Consider the following 25,024-nt stretch of genomic DNA (forward strand, 5'->3'; position numbering starts at 1 on the left):
ATCTAATCCTCTCCTGTGTGTTGTCTAATGAACCGTGTATCAAATCCTATCCTGTGTGATACTGTCTGCTGAGCCGTGTATCTAATCTTATGCTGTGTGATAGTCTGCTGAGCTGTCTATCTAATCCTCTCCTGATACTGTGTGCTGAGCCGTGTATCTAATCCTATCCTGTGTGATACTGACTGCTGAACCGTGTATCTAATCCTCTCCTGTGTACTATTGTCTGCTGAGCTGTGTATCTAATCCTATCCTGTATGATACTGTCTGCTGAGCTGTGTATCTAATCCTATTCTGTGTGTTAGGAGAGGATTAGACACAGCTCAGCAGACTAAGGGTACCGTCTCACAAAACGATTTACCAACGATACGACCTGGCTGTGATCGTTGGAAAGTCGTTGTGTGGTCGCTGGGGAGCTGTCACACAGACCGCTCTCCAGCGACCAACGATGCCGAAGGCCCCGGGTAACCAGGGTAAACATCGGGTTACTAAGCGCAGGGCCGCGCTTAGTAACCTGATGTTTACCCTGGTTACCATCGTAAAAGTAAAAAAACCAAACCGTACATACTCACATTCCGGTGTCCGTCAGCGTCCCTCGCAGTCTGCTTCCCACTCTGACTGAGTGCCGCCGTAAAGTGAAAGCAGATCACAGCGGCAATGTCACTGTGCTCTGCTTACTTTCCGGCCGGCCGGCAGTCAGAGCGGGAAGCAGACTGCGAGGGACGCTGACGGACACCGGAATGTGAGTATGTACGGTTTGTTTTTTTTTACTTTTACGATGGTAACCAGGGTAAACATCGGGTTACTAAGCGCGGCCCTGCGCTTAGTAACCCGATATTTACCCTGGTTACAAGCGAACGCATCGTTGGATCGGTGTCACACACACCGATCCAACGATGACAGCGGGAGATCCAGCGACGAAAGAAAGTTCCAAACGATGTGCTACGACGTACGATTCTCAGCAGGGTCCCTGATCGCTGCTGCGTGTCAGACACAGCGATATCGTATGGATATCGCTGGAACGTCACGCATCGTACCGTCGTAGCGATCAAAGTGCCACTGTGAGACGGTACCCTTACACACAGAATAGGATGAGATACACAGATCAGCAGACAGTATCATACAGGATAGGATTAGATACACGGCTCAGCAGACAATAGCACACAGAAGATTAGATACACGGTTCAGCAGATTTATGACACAGGATAGGATTAGATACCCAGCTCCGCACACAGTATCACACAGGAGAGTATTAGACACAGCTCAGCAGACTGTGTGATACTGTGTGTTGAGCTGGGTATCTAATCCTATCCTGTGTGATACTGTCTGCTGCCGTGTATCTAATCCTATCCTGTGTTACTGACTGCTGAGCTGTGCATCTAGTCCTCTCCTGTGTGATACAGTCTGCTGAGCTGTGTATCTAATCCTATCTTGTGTGATACTGGGCTCTCCCTGCAGTCTGTATCAGAGGGTGGTCTGTGTCAGCACGGTAATAAATTATGTTATTTACAGCCTTACAGAAGACGATAACACCATAGAAATAAGAATAATAGGCCTCAGTTACCATAACTGTCTACAAGGAAAACTGTTGCTCATAGCAACCAATCACAGCTCAGCTTCTTATAAACAGCTCTGGTGAAATGAAAGATGCTCAGTGATTGGTCGCCAATAGATATACACACACACACACATTTATATATATATATACTGTAGATTTGGAAAGTGAATGCAGTTACTGCTGCAAGTCTGACCCAAGATGTTCCAATTCTGGCCAAGTGACAATACTTAATTGCTGTAGTTGCTACATTTACTTTGTGGTCCACTTTCATCCCGGCTGTGAATTTTCTGATGATTATTAAGACCAGATCTGTGCTTGAAGCGTTTGCCACATTCCATGCATTCAAATGGTTTTTCCCCTGTGTGAAACTTCATATGTCTTAAAAGAGCAGAATTCTGGGTAAAACATTTATCGCATAGAAGACAGTGATACGGCTTCTCCCCTGTGTGAGTTCGCAAGTGTTTGATGAGGTCGGCTTTCCGTGTGAAGCCTTTGCTGCATTCGGAACATATAAACGGCTTCTCACTAGAGTGGATTCTCTCATGCTGAATTAGGTTGGACTTTTCAGGAAAACTTTTCCCACAGTAAGAACATGAAAATGGTTTTTCACCTGTGTGACGTCTCTGATGGATCAAGAGTTTAGTATACCGAGTGAATGTTTTATCACATTCTAAACAGGGAAATATTTTGTCACTTTTAGGAGGTCCACTGCCAATGAAATCTGATACATTAGGAGAAGGGTTCTTGGAAGGGTTACTATTTATATCGGCATCCTGAAGAACTGGGACAGGTTTATCTTCTACTTTAAAATCAGGAAATAAAATACCGGTATATTGATCTTCCATGGTTTTCCTCATGTTGTGTCCATCTACAGGGAATAATACAAAAAACTGTGAATACAGATTTTTAGGAAAAATATTGACTAAGAAGTAGTAAAAAATTACATTTTAGAACTCTTTCTTTGTCTCTCTCTGGTATAAGGAGCCCTCCAGGAAGAGAACCATTCTTGCCTGTGTTTTGTCTCTAGTATTGCCAGTCCCTTCGAATTAAACAGAATCTGTCAGCAGGTTTTTGCTGCCCCTCAGAGATCAACATGATGTAGAGGCAGAGAGGCTGATGCCAGCAATGTATCACTTTACAGGCTGCTGCAGTATTCTCTGCTGTAGATTAACAGTTCTCTGAATGCTGAGCTCTGTAAAACCCTGCCTACACCACGATTTGCAGCTTTCTGTGTACACTGTGCATAGGCGGAAAACTGCCAGTCAGTGGTGTGGACGTGGTTGGACTCCATAGCAGCAGGTTTACTAGCCCTCTAGTGATAATCTCCTGCTGAGAAAACAGTGATTTCATAAAAGCTATGGCAAGCAGCCCAGAAAGTGAGATCTCTGGAATCATAATGCTGATGTCACCTGAGGTAGCAAAAACCTGGTGACGAGATTCCCTTTAAGGGAAGTAGCTTTGTTTTTCTAATGTAAAACCTTCTGATCAGAGCATACAAGACACACAACCAAAGGCGGTGCAAATAAAATAATTTAAGCACAAATGACTAACACTAAGCAGCTACAGGATTCTAATGGGCTAGGGACAGATCTTGGGTCTAGGAAAATTCAGCAATCTTCAGCTGTATACAACGGCACAGCAGCAATATAGTGGTGCTGCTACAGTGCAGTACCCCTACATTTCTGCAGCTGACAGTGACTGCTGATGGCGGAGGGTGGATTTGCCCTCATCTCCCCCCATTACTGGACCTCCACTAATCCTAAAAATGGAGCACTGATTTGTTCCACTGTTTAAATAAAGTGATGGCCACTTATGTCTATGAGATTGCCAAAGATAGCTGATTGTTTTTCACATGTAGATTTCAGCACATATTCTATGCTTCAGGGTTCTTTCACACATCAGTGTCTCCAGTACGCGTGGTGACTTTCACACGTACTGGAGACCCTGACACATAGACCAATTCAATTTTATTAGAAATAAAACAAAGCACAGTTTTTCATTTTTATTTAAAAATAACAAACAGTTATTCTCACCTAACACCCAATGCCACAGAAGCCCTCGTCTTCTGTAATAAAACTTAAAAGAAAAAAAAAACAATATCCCTCACCTCTCCGTCTTTCTGTCCCACGCCGTAATCCATGTCTGGGGGATATATGGTCTTCAACCTGGAAGGTGCCTAGATGCGACTGTCCAGGCTGAGAACCACTGGTGAATGAGCTCCTACGAGAGGAGCATCATTGACCAGTGGTGACATCCAAGTTACCACCGGTCAGTGAGGCTGCGTTCCCAGCAGGGCTGAACTGCATTGACCTCAGCAGCATGGGAAAGTGTCAGTGATGAGGTCACCGCAGTTCAAGCTCAGTGTCTTCACAGCAGATCACCGTTAAAAAATCTCACAGTGATCTGCTGTGACCCCTCTATTCTTGATAACCAGCCTTGCTGAATGTGATAGCTGAGGGTTGCAGACCCCAGCTGTGAGTTTTGCCTGGCTGGTTATAGAAAATACAAGGGAAACCACATTGTTTTGTTTTTTTAATTTATTTATAACGCAGGTGATGAATCCTCCCATAGGCCACTCCTGCTGTCTCTGTTATTAGCAGCAGCAGGTGTAGGCTGAAGGGAGTAATAGTCCCATCAGCCGTTGCCTGCTGTCATTGCTATCACTTGAATATAACGCTCATCAACCTTCCTGTGATGGTGTGATATGCTATGTGGGTATAATTTTTGTGTATATTTCTATTTGACTTATTTTCATGGTGTTCTCTTGTAGAAGGAGTCTTTTGCTAATTGATGAATGGCTGTTGCTGTCATCTGATATCAGCCCCACAGCACTGTATTGTTTGCTAATATGCTAATGACATGTTGACCTAGCTTGTTGAAACAATGAGCCCCTGAGACCTTCCCCCTCCTGACTTGTGAATGAGGAGGGAGACTTAAAAATATCAGGGAGGTGAGACACAATCTCAGTCCTGTGTGGAATGATGATGTGTTCACAGCATCTCAGAGAGAAAGAGTATATGGACTATGTGATCCTCTGTCTGCTGGATTGTTGGACTTTTATCCTGTTACTGTGTTACTGAACTGCATTCGTGTTCTGGACTATTTTATCCTTTGTGTGGTGGATCGTATATGGACCTTTCGTATTTTTGCCTAAATAAAGGTCTTGGGATTGTTCACTCTTCGCTGGCTCTGTTGATTGTGTGGTACCGGAGAAGGACCCCGTGATACTTCCCTACCCACGCTGATCACTGGCAGAGCAAGGGAGAATGAGGAGAGCCATCTTCAGCACGAGGCGCCGGGGAACAGCGCTTACTGTAGAGCTTCTTCCCTGGCACACGTGCATCACATGGTGGCCACATGTGTGCCGCAAGTATTACACATCCGGACACTGTCATCTCCAGTACAGTTTTTTTCCGGTACCTGAAACATCAGGACGTGTGAAACCAGCCTAAAGGGAACCTGTCACCAGGAATAAAGCTGTTAACCTGCAGATATGGGGTTGTTTTGATGCTATCCGATGCCTGCAAGCAGCGGAGAGAAAATGATCTTTATTCTCCCCGCCAGAATTCATTTTTCAGTCATAGGGGCTGGCTGCCTCTGGTTCAGTCACCGCTCTGAGTATACAGGGCAGCCGGCCCCAACACTTGCTCTACACTGCGGCTGGCTATCAGTAAATAATATAAAAAAAAAAAAGACGTTGTAGCCATGGCTGCTGCGCCGGTGGGGTGGGGTGGTGTGGCTAAGAGTCACAGGGGCTTTGCCCTGCAGCATGCATGCTGAGGGGTACCAGGTCACTCCTCTAATGGTGTGCTGTGGCGGTGGTCAGCGCCACATCTTTTTAGGTCAGGAACCCACTGGGAAATTAACACTGACGTAGCAGTGGGCTTCATACAGTCTGATAAAGAATGTTAACCTAAGAACCTCATGATCAATTTTATACATTTTTGGGTGGCATTAGATCAAATGTATGATTTTTGGAATGTGTGGTTCGTGGCTTTTTATGTACAACTATGGCAATGTTTAGAGGATTTCAATTGTTCAAATGGCAATTCCTCACTCTCGCATGAGAGTCTTCTATTGTCTAGTACACTCCCTGACAGAAAATATGTTGCTTATCCATGTTATGTAAATAAAAGCTTATAACCGGACGTTAAATTCATTCATTGGTTGTATAAATTAACCTAATCCACATTTCGGAGGGTAAGAAAATAAATTGACATCAATGCAGAAATATTGATCAGTTAATGAACACAGAATGGTCAGATTTTGGCAAGACAAAAGTTTTGTCGCCTGGTCATATAATGCACCCAATCCAAGTTTCCATCCTCACCTCTGCTCAGTAAATGATCGGTTAATTAGTGTGTGTGTATAAAAAGAAACCCAGCACCCCAGACCTTCACTTGAACTGCAACTTGAGCTCTGACAACATGCCAAAAATCCACCCTGCAACCAAAGCCTGGATTATCAAGAGGCTGAAAACCAGATCCACTGCAGAGGTGGCTGGCACCTTTAATGTGTCTCAGGATCAAGTACAAAGAATTAAAAAAAAGATTTGAAGAGACTGGAGATTGACAAGCCCAGGTCTGGCAGACCCCGCAAGACAACTGCTCAGGAGGAACGTTTGTTGGTTAGAAAATCCAAAGCAAGCCCCTCTTCCACTGCAGCAGAGCTCCAACAGGCCTAGTCACCTCAAGTCCCTGTGTCAACTCGAACAGTTTGTAGGATTCTGTCTCGAAATGGCCTTTATGGTCGAATCAGTGCCCAGAAGCCAGCACTAAACAAAAGGCAAATAAAAAAAACGTGTGGCATTTGCAATGTCCCACAGCCTGCTAAACAGATGGACAATTGAAAAGTGGCAGAAGGTGGATTTCTCTGATGAATCTTCAGTAGAATTACACCACAGCTGCCGCAAATACTGCAGGAGACCTACTGGAGCCCGTATGCATCCAAAATACAACAAGAGAACAGTTAAATTTGGTGGTGGAAAGATCATGGTCTGGGGTTACATTCGGTATGGGGGTGTGCGAAACATTTGCAAGGTGGAAGGCAATATTAAGAGCCTTAAATATCATCAAGAAGTATAAGCTACCTCATATTCCAAAGCATAAAAGGGGTCAAATTCTGCAGCAGGATGGTGCTCCATTCCATACATCAATCTCTACAACAAAGTTCCTCCAGGCAAAAAAGATCAAGGTGCTCAAGGACTGGCCAGCCCAGTCACCAGACATGAACATCATTGAGCATGTTTGGGGTAGGATGAAAGAGGAAGCTTGGAAGACAAAACCAAAGAATCTAGATGAACTCTGGGAGGCATGTAGGACTGCATTCTTTGCCATTCCTGATGACGTCATTAATAAATTGTATGAATCATTGTTGAATTGCATGGATGCAGTCCTTCAAGCTCATGGAAGTCACACAAAATATTAAATATGACTAATAGCACCACAACTTTATTCACCAATGTTATGCAACATATATTTGTATTCTAAGTTAATTATTTGTTTGAATATCACATTACTTTCTGTGGGCGACAAAACTTTTGCCTTGCCAAAATCTGACCATTCTGTGTCCATTAACTGATCAATATTTCTGCATTGATGCCAATTTATTTTCTTAACCTAAACCACATTTCGGAGGGTTTCAGCTTTCAAAAGAATAATTTAAACAACCAATGGATGAATTTAACGTCAGGGTATAAGCTGCTATTTACATAACATGGATAAGCGACATAACTTCTGTCAGGGAGTGTAGAGTGGGTGTATGTAACAAGCATGTCTCACCATCATGAAAAGGTAACAGGTTCTCACCTGAGTGGAATTTCCGATGTCTTATGAGAGCAGATATCTGAGTAAAACACTTCCCGCACTGCTTACAAGGAAAAGGCTTCTCACCCGTGTGGATTCTCAGATGTTTCACGAGATCAGCTTTTCGGGTAAAACCTTTACCACATTCAGAGCAGAGGAAAGGTTTTTCACCCGTGTGGATTTTCTGGTGCTGCATAAGGTTCGATTTCTTTTTGAAACACTTTCCACAGCTAGAGCAAAGATAAGACTTCTCCTCCACGTGATTTCTCTGGTGTATTAAAAGTGCGTCACGCTCAGTGAAACATTTATCACATTCCAGACAGGTAAAAATGTTGTCATTGTGAGCCGTTTCATATGGAGGAAAAGTGGATTTATTTGAAGTATCTTCCCCATCATTGATGGCCTGAAGTGTTGGATGTCTGTTTTGGAAACTATGTTGTTCTGGTAAGCTATCCAAATCTTTGTTGTCTTCTTCCCAATAAGGAGAGGAATTCTTCATGTTGTCGGCATCGGCTGAAAATAGAAACCGCAGTTCTTAAATATCATGCAAACTCTAACTATGCCCCATTGCTCTGCTGCTCAGACCTATTCAATGGAGTTGGGCTGAGGTGAAGCACAAGGCCCATACTGTATGTCTATGTAGTCTATGTAGCAGGAATGCAGTCTACGTCTCACATACAGTACAGAGCAAAAGTTTGGACACACTTTTCTGTATTTTCATGACTGAAAATTGTAAATTCACACTGAAGGCATCAAAACTATGAATTAACACATGTGGAATTATATACTTAACAAAAAAGTGTGAAACAACTGAAAATATGTCTTATATTTTAGGTTCTTCAAAGTAGCCACCTTGTTTAAATCTAAATCGGATAGAGAAGGTAAGACTTTTTTAAACATAGCTTTAGCATATTCTGATAAATAGTTTTGCGGAATATTCTCTGGTATACCCTGAAATTTAAGGTTATTCCGCCTGCTATGATCCTCTATATTGGCCAGTTTAGATTTTAATGTTTGGATTTCTGCTTGAAAATCCAAGTTTTATTTCATGAGGGTTTCTGTCTTGTTTTCTACCACTGTAATTCTTTTTCATTCTCATCAAATCTGATTAAAATGACTACAAGCAGATTGGAGAGTTTTGTTTTGTATCTCAAAACCTAATCTTATAGATTCATTAGGGTATGTACAAAAAGGAAGAAGAAAAAAGACACTGCTATAAAGGAATGCACACCATCAATTATATGAACATACAAAACAACACTTTATTGGCATAGATATTAAAAACAATTAAAATCAATACGTCACTCCGGACCATCTGGACAGTACAATACATATATACACAATATAGTGTGCAGCCGATCAATAAATCCCATTTACATGGGTATTTGTAATAATAGCATCCTACCTAATGGCTCATGGGGAATCTGAAAAGCCACAAAAGCTCCCATATATGTATAAGTCCGAGCTTGTAAGGGCCACGGTCCACTCGGCCCTCTGGACACTTCAGCTTGTCTCAAATACACATAGGTGGGTTGCATTCTTTTGGTGGGCACTTTGCCCTTACAAGCTCCTTACAACCTGATGTGTGAAAGTAGCCAGATAGATATATGGATAGATAGATACATAGATCTATCTATCTACAGATAAAAATCTATCTATAAATATATCTATAGATTGGATATATCCATAGTTATATCTGTAGATATACCCATAGTTATATCTATAGATATATCTATACATATATCCATAGATATTCATGTATAGATATATAGCTTTATCAATGGATATATCCATAGATATATAATAGCGAGGCCTATGTTTCTTAATGAACGTTTAATTTAAAAAAAAAAAAAGGAAAAAAAAGGTGTGGGCTCCCGCGCAATTTTCTGAGCCAGAGGGGGAAAGCCGACGGCCAATATTTGCAGCCTGGGAAGGGGGTAATACCCATGGCCCTCTCCCAGGCTATGAATATCAGCCTGCAGCTGTCTGCGTAGCCTTTACTGGCTATTAAAATAGGGGGACCCCCCAAAAAAAATGACGTGGGGTCCCCCTATATTTTATAGCCAGAAAGGCTGCGGGCTGATATTCATAACCTAGAGAGGTGCCATGGCTATTGCTCCCCCCCCCCCTCCGGCTACAAATACCTGCCCCCAGCTGCCCCAGAAATGGCGCATCTGTGAGATGCGCCAATTCCGGCACTTAGCCCCTCTCTTCCCACTCCCGAGTACTGGTGGGATATGGGGTAATAAGGGGTTAATGTCACCTTGCTATTGTAAGGTGACATTAAGCCGGCTTAATAATGCAGAGGCGTCAATAAGACGCCTATCCATTATTAATCCTATAGTAGTGAAAGAGTTAAAAAAAAATAAATAAAGACACAGCCAGAAAAAAGTATTTTAATATTCCTAATTTCACCATACTTACCATACTCAATCACCTGCAAAAAAATTAAAAATAATAAACCAACCGTATACTACCTGTCCGCCGTAGTCCAATTAATAACTAGTGTCCCACGACGATCTCCCCTATAGAACAGTGACACCAGGTGATGTCACTGCTCTATAGGCCCTCCAGTGACACACTGACAGGAGACAATGGCTCCTGCAGTGCATCACTGAAGAGGTTACCTGAGTTCAGAGTCTCGCTTTATGGCATTGCTGCGTGGGAACTTTCTCACACAGCAGTGCCACAAGTGAGACTAGGGACTATTTTTTACAATGGCGGAGGAATACAGTGCGGAAGGATACCTTCCGTCATTGTATGCCTGGAGCCCCTGGAGAGCGGACGCATCAGCTGATGCTCTCCACGGGAGATCGTCGTTGGGACACTCGTTTTAATTGGATTCCTGCGGATCAGGGAGTATAGTGTTTGTTTATTATTTTAATATTTTTTACAGGTGACACTGGCTTCTGGGATCAAAAGTGACAAGGTGATGGTGAGTATGTACTCTGTTATATGTATTGTATGTTATATGTTGTATGGTCTGTTGTATAGTCTGTTATATGTTGTATGTTCTGTTATATGTTCTGTTTTATGTTCTATGTTCTGTTATATGTTCTGTTTTATGTTCTATGTTCGGTTATATGTTCTATGTTCTGTTATATGTTGTATGTTTGTGTTTTTGTGTGTTTTTTTTTACATTCAACACATTAGCCGGATGATGGGACTACTACTGTCCCATCATTGGCTAATGTGTCAATCACTGTCATTGTAGCAGGCATAGCCCGATGGGTCTTGTAGTCCCATCGGACGATGCCTGCACACACACACACCCCCCCCCCCCCCGAGAGGCCCACACAGACCCCCCCCTGAGAGGCCCGCACAGACCCCCCCCCTGAGAGGCCCGCACAGACCCCCCCCGACAGGCCCGCACAGACCCCCCCCCTGAGAGGCCCGCACAGACCCCCCCCTGAGAGGCCCGCACAGACCCCCCCTGAGAGGCCCGCACAGACCCCCCCTGAGAGGCCCGCACAGACCCCCCCCTGAGAGGCCCGCACAGACCCCCCCCCCCCCCCCCGAGAGGCCCGCACAGACCACCGACAGGCCCGCACACACAGACACGCAGTCACCGCCCACACACTTCCCCCCCCCCTCCCGATCTGCAGCGTTTCACCCGCAGCTAAACCGCAGATCTTTTTTACATCTGCGGTTTTGCTGCGGAAGTGCCAGACTCAATACATGTCAATGGGTGCAGAAACGCTGCAGATCCGCACAAGAAATTGACATGCTGCGGAAAAAACAACGCTGCGTTTCCGCACGTTTTTTCTGCAGCATGTGCACTGCGGATTTGGTTTTCCATAGGTTTACATGGTATTGTAAACCGCATGGTAAACTGCTGCAGATCCGCAGCGTCAAAAATGCCGCGGATCCAAGGTAAAAACCGCAACGTGTGAACATGGCCTAAGCGACAAGTCCAGGGAAGAGGCCTCTCAGAGGTGAGGGGACAAACGTAAAGAATGACTAGTAACACTGCCACGTACGCAGCAAAGGATTTACACCTATGTAAACTTATGGGTAATGGTAGTCCCCTGCTAAGTTATATTAATTGTAAAGTACCGTTACTATAAGAATTCACTTACTCAATTCTATTCTCGGGAAGTTATTATTTTAGGTCTAAGATGATATATTTAAATCATGAATTGCAGCAGCATAAACACTACCTCACCTGACACCCGCTTACGAGTTTTACAAGTCCCGGCAGCGCTTCACACCGCCAACTTCTATAGAGAATATCTCCAGAGTGTCTTGGTCAAAATGCCCGATCCTGGTCTTAAAATGATCTGGGGACAAAGCTTGTAATCCAGGGAAATTCACAATGATAGACCTATTTTCTGATCTCCATTGCTTATAAATTATCCAAGTTAATATCCAGGTCGGGAATTCCACAGTCACGGAAGAGCTCCTGCCCCGCCGGCTTCTGGAGGGAATAACTCCGATGTGGCTTGGTCAAAATGCCCAATCTTGGTCTTAAAACGATCCAGGGACAAAGCTTGTAATCCAGGGGTATTCGCAATGATGGATCTAGTTCCCGATTTCCTTTGCTTATGAGTTACCTGAGCTCATATTCAGGTTGGGAGTTCCACAGTCACGGCAGAGCTCCTGCCCTGCCATCCTCTGGGGAGGATAACTCCACTGTGCCTTAGCCAAAATGCACATTCTTGGAGTCAACATGTTCAGTAGAGGAGTGGTAATAAATGTAAAACATTTGGGTGCAAAACCTCTTTTCTGCGTGGTCTGAGCTCTTGCCATGTAAAGTTGCTGGAGTTCTGAGCTCCCACACAGCTTTTTAAGAGTAGCTGTGTGGGAGCTCAGAACTCCTGCAACTTTACATGGCAAGAGCTCAGACCACGGTCCCCCACTTGTGGTGGGGTTTCAACTGATTAGGTATTTTCTGTCACATACGCCCTCAAAGTCACTTCAAATGTGATGCGGTTCATAAAATTTTTTTTTTTTTTTACTTTTGTTGGAAAAATTAAAAATTACTGAAACTTTTAACCCTTCTAACTTCCAACAAAAAAAAAACTGTTTAAAAATGTATGTTGATATAAAGTAGACACATAAGAAATGTTATTTATTAACTATTTTGTGTGGAATAAACATCTGGCTTAACCCCTTAATCCCATATGACGCACTATCCCGTCAAGGTGACCTGGGACTTAATTCCAAGTGACAGGATAGTACGTCATATGCGATCGGCCGCGCTCACGGGGGTAAGCGCGGCCGGGTGTCAGCTGACTACCGCAGCTGACATCCGGCACTATGTGTCAGGAGCGGCCACGGACCGCCCCCGGCACATTAACCCCCGGCACACTGCGATCAAACATGATCGCAGTGTTCCGGTGGTATAGGGGAAGCATTGCGCAGGGAGGGGGCTCCCTGCGTGCTTCCCTGAGACCCCCAGAGCAATGCGATGTGATCGCGTTGCTCCGAGGGTCTCTTACCTCCTCCTCCCTGCAGCAGGCCCGGATCCAAAATGGCCGCGGCATCCGGGTCCTGCAGGGAGGTGGCTTCACAGCGCCTGCTCAGAGCAGGCGCCGGGAAGCCTGGAGCTGTGCACGTCAGATCGCCGATCTGAGACAGTGCACAGCAAAGGGTCAGATCAGCGATCTTACACTACAACATGATGCCCCCCCGGGGCAATGTTATAGTGTAAAAAAAAAAAAATATTCACGTGTAAAAAAAATTTTTAAAAAAATTCCCCCAAAAAATCCCCCCCCCCCAAAAAAATATTGTTCCTATAAATTTCTTTATCTACATTAAAAAAAAACAATAAAAGTACACATATTTAGTATCGCCGCATCCGTAATGACCCGACCTATAAAACTGTCCCACTAGTTAACCCCTTCAGTGAACACCGTAAGAAAAAAAAAAAAAAAAGGCAAAAAACAACGCTTTATTATCATACCGCCAAACAAAAAGTGGAATAACACGCGATCAAAAAGACGGATCTAAATAACCATGGTACCGCTGAAAACGTCATCTTGTCCCGCAAAAAAACAGCCGCCATATAGCGTCATCAAAGAAAAAATAAAAAAGTTATAGTCCTCAGTATAAAGCGATGCAAAAATAATTATTTTTTCTATAAAATAGTTATCGTATAAAAGTGCCAAAACATAAAAAAATGATATAAATGAGGTATCGCTGTAATCGTACTGACCCTAAGAATAAAACTGCTTTATCCATTTTACCAAACGCGGAACGGTATAAACGCCTCCCCCAAAAAGAAATTCATGAATAGCTGTTTTTTGGTCATTCTGCCTCTCAAAAATCAGAATAAAAAGCGATCAAAAAATGTCACGTGCCCGAAAACGTTACCAATAAAAACGTCAACTCGTCCCGCAAAAAACAAGACCTCACATGACTCTGTGGACCAAAATATGGAAAAATTATAGCTCTCAAAATGTGGTAACGCAAAAAATATTTTTTGCAATAAAAAGCGTCTTTCAGTGTGTGACGGCTGCCAATCTTAAAAATCCGCTAAAAAACCCGCTGTAAAAGTAAATCAAACCCCCCTACATCACCCCCTTAGTTAGCGAAAAATTAAAAAAAAAAAAAAAAAAAAAAAAGTATTTATTTCCATTTTCCCCATTAGGGTTAGGGCTAACGGTTAGAGTTGGGGCTAAAGTTAGGGTTCGGGTTTGGATTACATTTACGGTTAGGGGTGCGTCGGGGTTACCTTTGGGATTAGGGTTAGGGATGTGGTTGGATTAGGGTTTCAGTTATAATTGGGGGTTTCCACTGTTTAGGCACATCAGGGGCTCTCCAAACGCGACATGGCGTCCGATCTCAATTCCAGCCAATTCTGCGTTGAAAAAGTAAAACAGTGCTCCTTCCCTTCCGAGCTCTCCCGTGCGCCCAAACAGGGGTTTATCCCAACATATGGGGTATCAGCATACTCAGGACACATTGGACAACAACTTTTGGGGTCCAATTTCTTCTCTTACCCTTGGGAAAATAAAAAATTGGGAGCGAAAAGATCATTTTTGTGAAAAAATATGATTTTTTATTTTTACGGCTCTGCATTATAAACTTCTGTGAATCACTTAATGGGTCAAAGTGCTCACCACACATCTAGATAAGTTCCTTAGGGGGTCTACTTTCCAAAATGGTGTGGGGGGTTTCAATGTTTAGGCACATCAGGGGCTTTCCAAATGCAACATGGCGTCCCATCTCAATTCCAGTCAATTTTGCATTGAAAAGTCAAATGGCGCTCCTTCGCTTCCGAGCTCTACCATGCGCCCAAACAGTGGTTTACCCCCACATATGGGGTATTGGCGTACTCAGGACAAATTGTACAACAACTTTTGGGGTCCATTTTCTCCTGTTACCCTTGGTAAAATAAAACAAATTGGAGCTGAAGTAAATTTTTTTGTGAAGAAAAAGTTAAATGTTCATTTTTATTTAAACATTCCAAAAATTCCTGTGAAACACCTGAAGGGTTAATAAACTTCTTGAATGTGGTTTTGAGCACCTTGAGGGGTGCAGTTTTTAGAATGGTGTCACACTTGGGTATTTTCTGTCATATAGACCCCTCAAAATGACTTCAAATGAGATGTGGTCCCTAAAAAAAATGGTGTTGTAAAAATGAGAAATTGCTGGTCAACTTTTAACCCTTATAACTCCCTAACAAAAAAAAATTTTGGTTCCAAAATTGTGCTGATGTAAAGTAGACATGTGGGAAATGTTACTTATTAAGTATTTTGTGTGATATCTCTGTGATTTAATTGCATAAAAATTCAAAGTTAGAAAATTGCGAAATTTTCGCCAAATTTCCATTTTTTTCACAAATATACGCAGGTAATATCAAAGAAATTTTACCACTACCATGAAGTACAATATGTCACGAGAAAACAATGTCAGAATCGCCAAGATCCGTTGAAGCGTTCCAGAGTTATAACCTCATAAAGGGACAGTGGTCAGAATTGTAAAAATTGGCCCGGTCATTAACGTGCAAACCACCCTCAGGGCTTAAGGGGTTAAGGGTATAAAAATTCAAATTTTTGAAAAATCCCCAAAATTTCATTTTGTCAAATTTTTAATATTTTAATAAATAAACGCAAATCATAGCAACCAAAATTTACCAGTAACATGAAAAAATGTTTAAAAATTCTCAGAGTCACTGGAATACTTTGAAGTGTTGCAGAGTTATTACCACGTAAAATGACACTGGTCAGAATTGAAAAATATTGGCCTGGTCATAGAGGTGAAAACAGGGTGAAAGGGCTAATAAGGACATGTGCTTGCAGACAATAAAGACTGTATGTGCACAGAGTGATCAATTACTGATTGATCTTTGTGCATAATAAACGCATCTAACCTGTCTAAACAGGCTATTAAATGACTGCTGATCAGGAAACATGTAGCCAATTGATGTCGCTGGTCAAATAGTGTAAACCTGGAGCCACTACAATTTCACGGTCAATAGAAATACATATAAATGAGTAAATATTTACCATATTTTGCGGATTATAAGACGCACTGGATTATAAAACGCATCCCAAATTGTGAGGCGGAAAAAAAAAACTTTAATAAAATGGTGGTGCTTCCTATAATCCATGCGTCTTATTGCTTACCGGGGGTGGTGGCTGCAGTGAAGCAGGGTCCCAGGGTCGCTGCTGGAGGAGGCAGGAGTGGAGCGTTGCTGCAGGCAGGGATGAGAGGGTGTTCAGATGTGCGGCGCGCAGCTGCGGGGGCTCTGCCGACATCTTGTGAAAGCCCAGAGCCCCCGCACTTACATGGTTTCCTATGTGGTGTGGACTCTTGGAAACTGGCGTTTAGCGAATGCGCAGAGGGAGATCTCAGCACCAAAATCTCGGGAGATGAGATCTCAGCGCTAAGTGCTGCACATCCGAACGCCCCCTCATCCCAGCCTGCAGCAATGCTCCACTCTTGCCTCCTCCAGCAGCAACCCTGGAACACTGCTCCACTGTGGCTGGTAAGGTATATTCGTATTATACCACGCACCCCCATTTTCCCACCCATATGTGGGTGGCGGGAAGAGCGTCTTATAATCTGAAAAATACGGTATTTGTTATCCATGAAATTATTCAAACAATTTTCTAAACTAAAATACTCTTTAATTTGGGATTATTACTTACTTGTAGATATGTCTATGGGTATTTCCTCCTTCTTACACTGAACTTCACCGGTATGGTACAACTCATTTTCTACCTCAACAACTTCAACTTTAATCTGAAAGGATTCTTCTCCCTGATAATCAGTGTCCAATAAAGTGTGATATCATGTAACAAAATAAGACAGAAAACTTTTAGGTTTTCCACACATCTGCACAAGTACAGCCGAGGATCATGGTGACATATTCAGCTCTACGTACATCACAAACTTGTGAATCACTTTGCTCCTCTTCACTATAATCGGAAAAAACAGGGCTGGAAGGTCTTTGTGCGTTGCTGTCACTGGATCCTTCTGTAGGGAACACAAAAGACGGACTTATATTCTTTATGATGACCAGAATATAGATATTTAGTTTTTCTGTGAAACCTTACACAGTAGATGGCTGTCGGTCCAAATGATGCTTCGGCTGAGCCTGGCAGACAGCCATTTCGGCTGTCTCTCCTAAGCACAGGAGCGCTTGTTTTGTCGAGTGCTTTATGATAGAGCCGTAAACATATCTCTGCCAGCGGCTTATTTTTGACAGAACAAAGCAATTGGCAGTCCAAAATTATACATGCCCAATCAACATATCCCCGACTATCAGTTGGCTGGAACCCCCATACACATTAGACTATCAGACGGACCCATTGTTATCGGCGTGTGTAGTCAACATTAGTCTAATATGTATGGGGCCTTTAAAACGGCTTTTTCCTTTTTATCAAATAAAGTCTCTTCTTCTGAAGGCGACATGTTGTAAGTGTGATGGACTTGGCCGCAGGTCTCATGTATACGTACACTGATGAGAGATCCCTGGGAAGCTCTGTTACACCACAAATAGCCCACACCGAGTACAAGCACCTTCTTTTAGCGCTAAAATAGCTTATGCTTGAGAAAAAATAGACACATACAGTACCCGGAATTTCTATCCGGAATACATAATTTTAAGACCAATAAACAACTCACTAACGTCTAACACTCATGCTAAATTCTTCAGGATCTGGGATCCTTGGATAACACACACATCTGCATATAACAGATGTCAGCAAGTGTCTCTTCTTACCTGGTGATGAGAGGGGCTCGCTGTTCTCCAGATCAAACTTATCCAGGTCTCTGGGTTCTTCTGCGTATTGCCCAGCAGGAACCTGAGACCACAGAGATACAGTCATCATCCACACACTTCATCCCATAGACTTACAGCATAATGTCCCGGCAGTGCTCACCTCTCCAGTCAGCAGCTCAATGATCTTGTCAGCGAGTTGCAGGATCTTTTTCTCACTGGGTTTCTCAAGCTGCAGCGATCGAGGCATCTTAATGGGGCTCTAAGAAGTAAAAGGACAGCCACACTTTAAAGAAGCATTTCAGAAAAAAACATCTTGCATCATTCATTTGTAACATACATAGATACATTAGTTTACTTACAGAACACTTTGTGAATTATCCACTCCATTTTAGCCACAGTACTATGTGAGTCGCACTAAGATTCTGCTAACATGTCCAGTTGTCATACGTCAGGGATGGATCCAGTGTTTAAAAAAAAATTAACAATATGCTTTACAACTGGATCAAAAAAAAATAGATGGAAAGTCCCAAATATCCATTTTTGAACAAACAGTTTGGTTTTCCTTTTGCATCCATATTTATTCTGGAAACACTTTCAGTGTTCTGGGCATGCTCAGTGTTAAAAAAAGGAATCCAAAACGAAACCACTAACAACCCGTGGCTTGTGGCTGTCTGTCAACTGAATGCATTAGCCCCAGGTCTAGCAAACTATTATGAAGAGAAGGTCTCCAGATGAGCAGCACAGGAGAGCAGATCTGGATGCACAAAGACTGGCGGAGGGCAAGTGGGGACAAATAGGGGGAAGTTGGAGACAGGAGGATACTGTCAGATGAAGGGCTGCTTGAAGCTGGATGCAATGGGGTGGTGGGGGTGCCTGATGTGAGAATAACAAATGGGGGGTTAGTTATAACCTTTACATGAACAGTCACATTCCTCCATTACTGAGAAATAAGTGTCGTAAAAATAAATTTGGTGCTCCAAAGTAGATGCAAAGAACGTAAAGGTATTTTATTAGAACAGGTTCATCCGCAGTATAAACAATGCTGACGTTTCGGCCAGTTACATGGCCTTCATTATAACAGGGGAGCCTTCTGAGAAAGTCTGATACGGCGCCAGAGATATGCCCTGCTGTGCAGGAGATGTGGCGCTGAGAAATAAGTGTTGTAATCGATATGGAAATGAGGCTGAACAACTATTTGTAGATCTGAAACCTTTGTAACTCCAGCTCTACTACCTACCCAGCTCCACCTTTTGTTTGACTGACAGTCTCTATTCTGTGTGACTTCAGGCAAAAAAAAGCTGTCATTATAGCAGGAGGAAGCAGCACTGAGCTGGGAATAGACCTTGAGTGGCAAAAGGCTTCAGATCTACAAATAATTATTCAGCCTCATATTCATATCAATTCAGATGCTGATTTTTCAGTAATGAAGGAGCGTGACTGTCCATATTAAACTATTGCTGGACTTTGTGATTGAAACAGCTACATGCGCATAGAAAGTTGTGGGTGAATCCTGCAGACAGATTCCCCAGAATATACTATTCAAACCAAGTACAAGACACTCTGTGCATCTTGGAGACTTGAATATGGGATCTCTTGACCATCTATGCAATCCATTGCAATACATTTAAATTGCAGTGTGTTGTGAAAAAGGTAATCTCCTATGACGTCCATCCACGAGTCGTCATCGAGGATCTACACAGGACAAAGGGACCTTCACAAGGAACTTGGCTGCAAGAGCAACAGATCAGCAGCCCGCGATCACAGGGTGCTGGTGGTCATGAATAGTGACAGTCGTCATCTTGAAGACTTGTAAATGCCGCTTTCATGCTTGACAGTCGCATTTAAGAAATGAAACTGATGGGATTGGTTTTAGATCCTATTGCATTAGCTAGTGTTAATTGTTGACCATATAACATAGCCGATACCTGCGCTACATGGAGTGTGCTCAGCTCTTGAGCCCTCTCCATACAGAAATAGCGTATGGATGCCACACATGTACGGCTGTTGTCACTAAGGAGGTAATAGTTGCAAAAATCCCAAACCTCATAAACCTCTCACCTCTCCTGACATTTATTGTTAAAGACAAGTCTGATGTAATTTGACAACATTTCCAGAATCTCTTACCTCTCCAGTCAGTACATAGATGATCTCGAAGGTGATCTTCAATATATTCTCAGCTTTGAGACTCTTGTCTTGGTCCATCTTCACGTAATTAAAAAAAAGAAAAAAAAAAAAAAGGAGTATACAACATACAAGGTCCCGATACAATACAAATAGAAAGCAAAATTAATATAACAATGAACAGATGAGCTACAAATAAGAACATTACATTATGCATATTGCTATAATCATTAATTAAAATATTCGAGTGCTGAATGGCAAAGGTAATGTGCTGCACAGCCACAAACTCTGCACTTTTTACCACATATTTGGTTCTGTAAGTGAAGCACGCTTTAACGAGTCACTTATACAAGTTGTGCGGATAACAACAGTGACGCAAAAAGCAAGGTCAATTCTGATTTTGCCAAGAATTTGAACGGAACTTAGTTCCACTGAAGCTGAATGGAGCTTTGCAGTGTGGTATCCATGTGAACAATGAGCATGCGGCACAATGTACTGTAAAATCCAGAGCACACTCATTAATCGGGCATAGACTCATGTTTTCTTGTTTGGGAACATGTGAATGCAGTCCCGTATGCCCGTCATGTACACTGTGGCAGGATCTGCCCAGAATTAGACACGGAATCCATAACACAAACAAGTCCCCAGAGCTGAGTTAAGGAAGTTATTGCTGGGTTAACAAAAAACGAAAATCACCTCACAAATTGTTAGAGCGCCACTTCAGTTTTTGATGTCAGCACTTGAGTGGTGCCACTAATCTAAGTTCCCTGATACTAGTATTCTACTCACTAGCTGCCATCTTCTCTTCCCGACGTCGCTCTGGTCCCTCACCGCCATCTTGTGACTGACCGTAAGTCAGAGGTAACACTCACAAGCTCTCAGTGTAAAGCCCCCGTCACACTAAGCGAGGTCGCTAGCGAGATCGCTGCTGAGTCACAAGTTTTGTGACGCAACAGCGACCTCAGTAGCGATCTCGCTATGTTTGACACGTACCAGCGACCAGGCCCCTGCTGTGAGATCGCTGGTCGTGTCGGAATGGCCTGGACCTTTTTTTGATCGTTGAGGTCCCGCTGACATCGCTGAATCGGTGTGTGAGACACGGATTCAGCGATGTCTTCACTGGTAACCAGGGTAAACATCAGGTTACTAAGCGCAGGGCCGCGCTTAGTAACCCGATGTTTACCCTGGTTACCATCGTAAATGTAAAAAAAAAAAAAACACTACATACTCACATTCCGGTGTCCGTCAGGTCCCTTGCCGTCTGCTTCCCGAACTGACTGACTGCCGGCCGTAAAGTGAAAGCACAGCATAGCGGTGACGTCACCGCTCTGCTGTTAGGGCCGGCGCTCAGTCAGTGCAGGAAGCGGACGCCGGGGGACGCGAAGGTGAGTATGTACTGTTTGTTTTTTTACATTTTACACTGGTAACCAGGGTAAACATGGGGTTACTAAGCTCAGCCCTGCGCTTAGCAACCTGATGTTTACCCTGGTTTCCCGGGGACCTCGGCATAGTTGGTCGCTGGAGAGCTGTCTGTGTGACAGCTCCCCAGCGACCACACAGCGATGCTGCAGCGATCAGCATCGTTGTCTGTATCGCAGCAGCGTCGCTAAGTGTGACGGGGCCTTAAGTCAGTGACACACTTGTTCTGGCTCCCATAGACCGACATTGAGTAGTCACCGGAGGCGGCTCGCCCAGCAAACACTGGAGCAGTCCAGAAGGTCACAAATTGTTGGAGACCGACCGGAGCCACAGAAAACAGAAGAAAACAGCGACGGGTAAGTATGACTAATGGCAGGGAAGTTAGATAAATCCGCAGTACCATCCACACCATTTGGTGCAGATTTTCCTCTGGGAATTTTCCCCAACGCCATTTGTGCAGATGCCCCAGGGTGATATGTGCACACGACGTCTTTGTCAGGCAAATTAACCAGTTGAGTTTTTCCAACATAAAGACTTCTGGAAACAACAGTGGGTTTTTTGAAGCAGGTTTTTTAGCTCTTTTTTCTGTGTGCTTTTTTAACAGTTTTGACTGTCAATGGTGTCACAGTTTTCCATTATTTTTTTTTTTATTCCATTCAACAATTAGGAAATTGCTAGTAGTCTTTCAAGTTAAAAAAAAAAAGAGCTCAAAAAGACCCCTGGACATCAGGCACTTCCCATTGACTTCTTTTATAAAATACGGAGCGTCTTCAGAGCAGAAAACCGCAGAAAGGTCTGCTCGCTTCTGTGGACACCTGAGGAGGTTACAAGATGCTCCGAAGACTGGACCTATGAACGGCACGTGGTTTTCACACAGAAACGCTCATTGTTTCCAGCATCTCTGGGAGCTTTTTCACAAGGGTTTTGGCACAGAGCTGCCTGAAAAAGATGTTGTGTGAACATACCCTTGGCCTCAGACGTCTCTGGTTTTTCAAGACGGCAATAAATGGTCTGAGTGTTATAAGAGTTTAGTCCGAGATGAAAAATATGATTTTAAAAAATATAGATTGTAATGGGTACATGATCTATCATACATGAAAAGCGACGTGTGAATGAGGCCTTAACGGTTCCGATTTTTGGCTTGGCCTCGTACCCAAGGAGGAAGCTCCCTGCCACCAGAAAGGTTTCCAGCAGATGCTCCATTATGAGAGCGATGCGCAATGAAACTGTGCCATCCATAAAAGCTCTCTAAAAGAAAGGATAATAGTCATTTACTTTTAGAAATCAGCAGAAACGCACTGTCTGCCAATGGACAACACCACGGGAGTGGGAAGACTCCACAATTCTAATTATTATTAGTTCTATAGGAGTATCAGCCAATAACAGCTGTGTACTCCGCCCTAGCCACACCGGGATCAGTAATGGCAGCCCATGCTCAGCAACCACCGTGTGCACAGTGGGGGGACAATGCCAGGGGAAGGGACGACCACCCCCAGCCGGCCGCAGGGACAGAGCCATTGCCGGACCAACACATCGGTTACCTCTCACTGGACGCAGGCCACGACTAAACAGCTTCTACATCGGTCACACAGGAAATACAGGATTAGCAGCAAGAATTAGGGAAGTAGTACTCGTACCGCAGGGCATTGTGGGTTGGGGCTACAACAACATGGCCGACACGCTCCTTACCCGGCGACCTGCGTGTTAGTAAGAGTGCATGGACGCCTCGCCCAGTGTCAATTGCGTCAGACCGAGAGAACGGACTTTGCGCTGGCGGTGCACGGAAGGCACTGGCGCCGGTCTGCGAGTGCTGTGGTTGTGCGGGCAGCAGAGGCCGGTGGCGTCACGGCTGGGCCCGGGGGTCGTCCTGCAGCAAGGCCGGCCAGTCAGCTGACGTGGAATGGAGGGGTGGGCGCCAGGTCTTCAGATGCCTGATAGTAGGAGGCTGCGCAGTAGTGGGAATTAATCTGTATAATAAAAATATTCAGCCTGCTGCACTCACTGTTCATGGGTCCATTGGCTGTGGGGCTGATAGCATGTCCATGCTGTGTCTGATCGCTGCCGCTCTGCCCTCGTTCTGAGAGACGACTAAAGGAATGAACTAAAAATTACTAATTTACTGTAAATTATATTCCCTGTGCCTGATAGGTGGGGAATGAACATGGACCATATGGGAATGAACACATATCCCATATATACAGGTGTATATTATATTCCCTGTGCTTTATAGCGGGGAATGAACAAGAAATATATAGATAATAGAAGAATGAACATATATCCCATATAAACAGGTGTATATTATATTCCCTGTGCTTTATAGCGGGGAATGAACAAGAAATATATAGATAATAGAAGAATGAACACATATCCCATATAAACAAGTGTATATTATATTCTCTGTGCTTTATAGGTGGGAATGAACATGTAATATATGTAGATCATAGGAGAATGAACACATATCCCATATAAACAGGTGTATATTATATTCCCTGAGCCTGATAGGTGGGAATGAACATGAAATATATGTAGATAATAGGAGAATGAACACATATCCCATATAAACAGGTGTATATTATATTCCCTGTGCCTGATAGGTGGGAATGAACATGAAATATATGTAGATAATAGGAGAATGAACACATATCCCATATAAACAGGTGTATATTATATTCCCTGTGCCTGATAGGTGGGAATGAACATGAAATATATGTAGATAATAGGAGAATGAACACATATCCAATATAAACAGGTGTATATTATATTCCCTGTGCCTGATAGGTGGGGAATGAACATGAAATATATGTAGATAATAGGGGAATGAACACTTATCCCATATAAACAGGTGCATATTATATTCCCTGTGCTTTATAGGTGGGAATGAACATGTAATATATGTAGATAATAGGGGAATGAACACATATCCCATATAAACAGGTGTATATTATATTCCCAGTGCTTGATAAGTGGGGAATGAACATGAACTATATGAAGATAATAGGGGAATGAACACATATCCCATATAAACAGGTGCATATTATATTCCCTGTGCTTTATAGGTGGGAATGAACATGTAATATATGTAGATAATAGGGGAATGAACACATCCCATATAAACAGGTGTATATTATATTCCCTGTGCTTTATAGGGGGGAATGAACATGTAATATATGTAGATAATAGGGGAATGAACACATATCCCATATAAACAGGTGTATATTATATTCCCTGTGCTTTATAGGTGGGGAATGAACATGTAATATATGTAGATAATAGGGGAATGAACACTTATCCCATATAAACAGGTGCATATTATATTCCCTGTGCTTTATAGGTGGGAATGAACATGTAATATATGTAGATAATAGGGGAATGAACACATATCCCATATAACCAGGTGTATATTATATTCCCTGTGCTTGATAGGTGGAGAATGAACACGAACTATATGAAGATAATAGAGGAATGAACACATATCCCATATAAACAGGTGTATATTATATTCCCAGTGCTTGATAAGTGGGGAATGAACATGAACTATATGAAGATAATAGGGGAATGAACACATATCCCATATAAACAGGTGCATATTATATTCCCTGTGCTTTATAGGTGGGAATGAACATGTAATATATGTAGATAATAGGGGAATGAACACATATCCCATATAACCAGGTGCATATTATATTCCCTGTGCTTTATAGGTGGGAATGAACATGTAATATATGTAGATAATAGGGGAATGAACACATATCTATAATATAACGCTGGGAGCGTCACTCTGTCCGAAGCCTCTATAGACTGCGCAAGCGCAAGCGCCGGCGCAGTCTGGACCGCACAGAGCGACGCTCCCAGGAGATCGCGGTATGCGTAAGCGCTGAACGCACACCGCGATCTCCACCGGACAAGCAGGGACGAGCCAGGAGGCGGAGGGTGAGTATACTTACCTGACCC

The 25,024-nt window shown here is 43.2% G+C and overlaps 1 protein-coding gene across 5 annotated transcripts; it reads right to left on the reverse strand.

Moving 5' to 3' along the window:
* Nucleotides 1-808: 808 nt before the first annotated feature.
* LOC143767164 (uncharacterized) lies at nt 809-22,915 on the reverse strand. 5 transcript variants are annotated; one of them, XM_077255231.1, is made up of 8 exons: nt 22,763-22,915; nt 19,658-19,735; nt 17,694-17,792; nt 17,534-17,615; nt 16,694-16,785; nt 16,458-16,569; nt 7,363-7,872; nt 809-2,423 (listed from the first exon to the last, which is right to left on the reverse strand). In XM_077255231.1, the coding sequence occupies exons 2-8, from the start codon at nt 19,733-19,735 to the stop codon at nt 1,783-1,785; spliced, it is 1,614 nt and encodes a 537-aa protein (XP_077111346.1). In that variant the 5' UTR covers nt 22,763-22,915; the 3' UTR covers nt 809-1,782. The 5 variants fall into 5 exon arrangements, with proteins under 5 accessions (XP_077111346.1, XP_077111345.1, XP_077111343.1 ...); XM_077255230.1 differs by having other exon boundaries at nt 22,711-22,915; XM_077255228.1 differs by lacking the exon at nt 22,763-22,915 and adding an exon at nt 20,444-20,559.
* Nucleotides 22,916-25,024: the final 2,109 nt, after the last annotated feature.

Source organism: Ranitomeya variabilis, chromosome 4 (genome assembly GCF_051348905.1).
Source record: "Ranitomeya variabilis isolate aRanVar5 chromosome 4, aRanVar5.hap1, whole genome shotgun sequence".
NCBI lineage: Eukaryota > Metazoa > Chordata > Amphibia > Anura > Dendrobatidae > Ranitomeya > Ranitomeya variabilis.

Coding starts and splice junctions, on each gene's coding strand:
- LOC143767164 (XM_077255228.1), bottom strand. CDS start 20,491: ATGGCGGTGAGGGACCAGAGCGACGTCGGGAAGAGAAGATGGCAGCTA. Junction 17,793..19,657: donor TCTATGTACTGACTGGAGAG/GTAAGAGATTCT, acceptor TTTACTTCTTAG/AGCCCCATTAAGATGCCTCG. Junction 2,424..7,362: donor ACATCGGAAATTCCACTCAG/GTGAGAACCTGT, acceptor TATTCCCTGTAG/ATGGACACAACATGAGGAAA.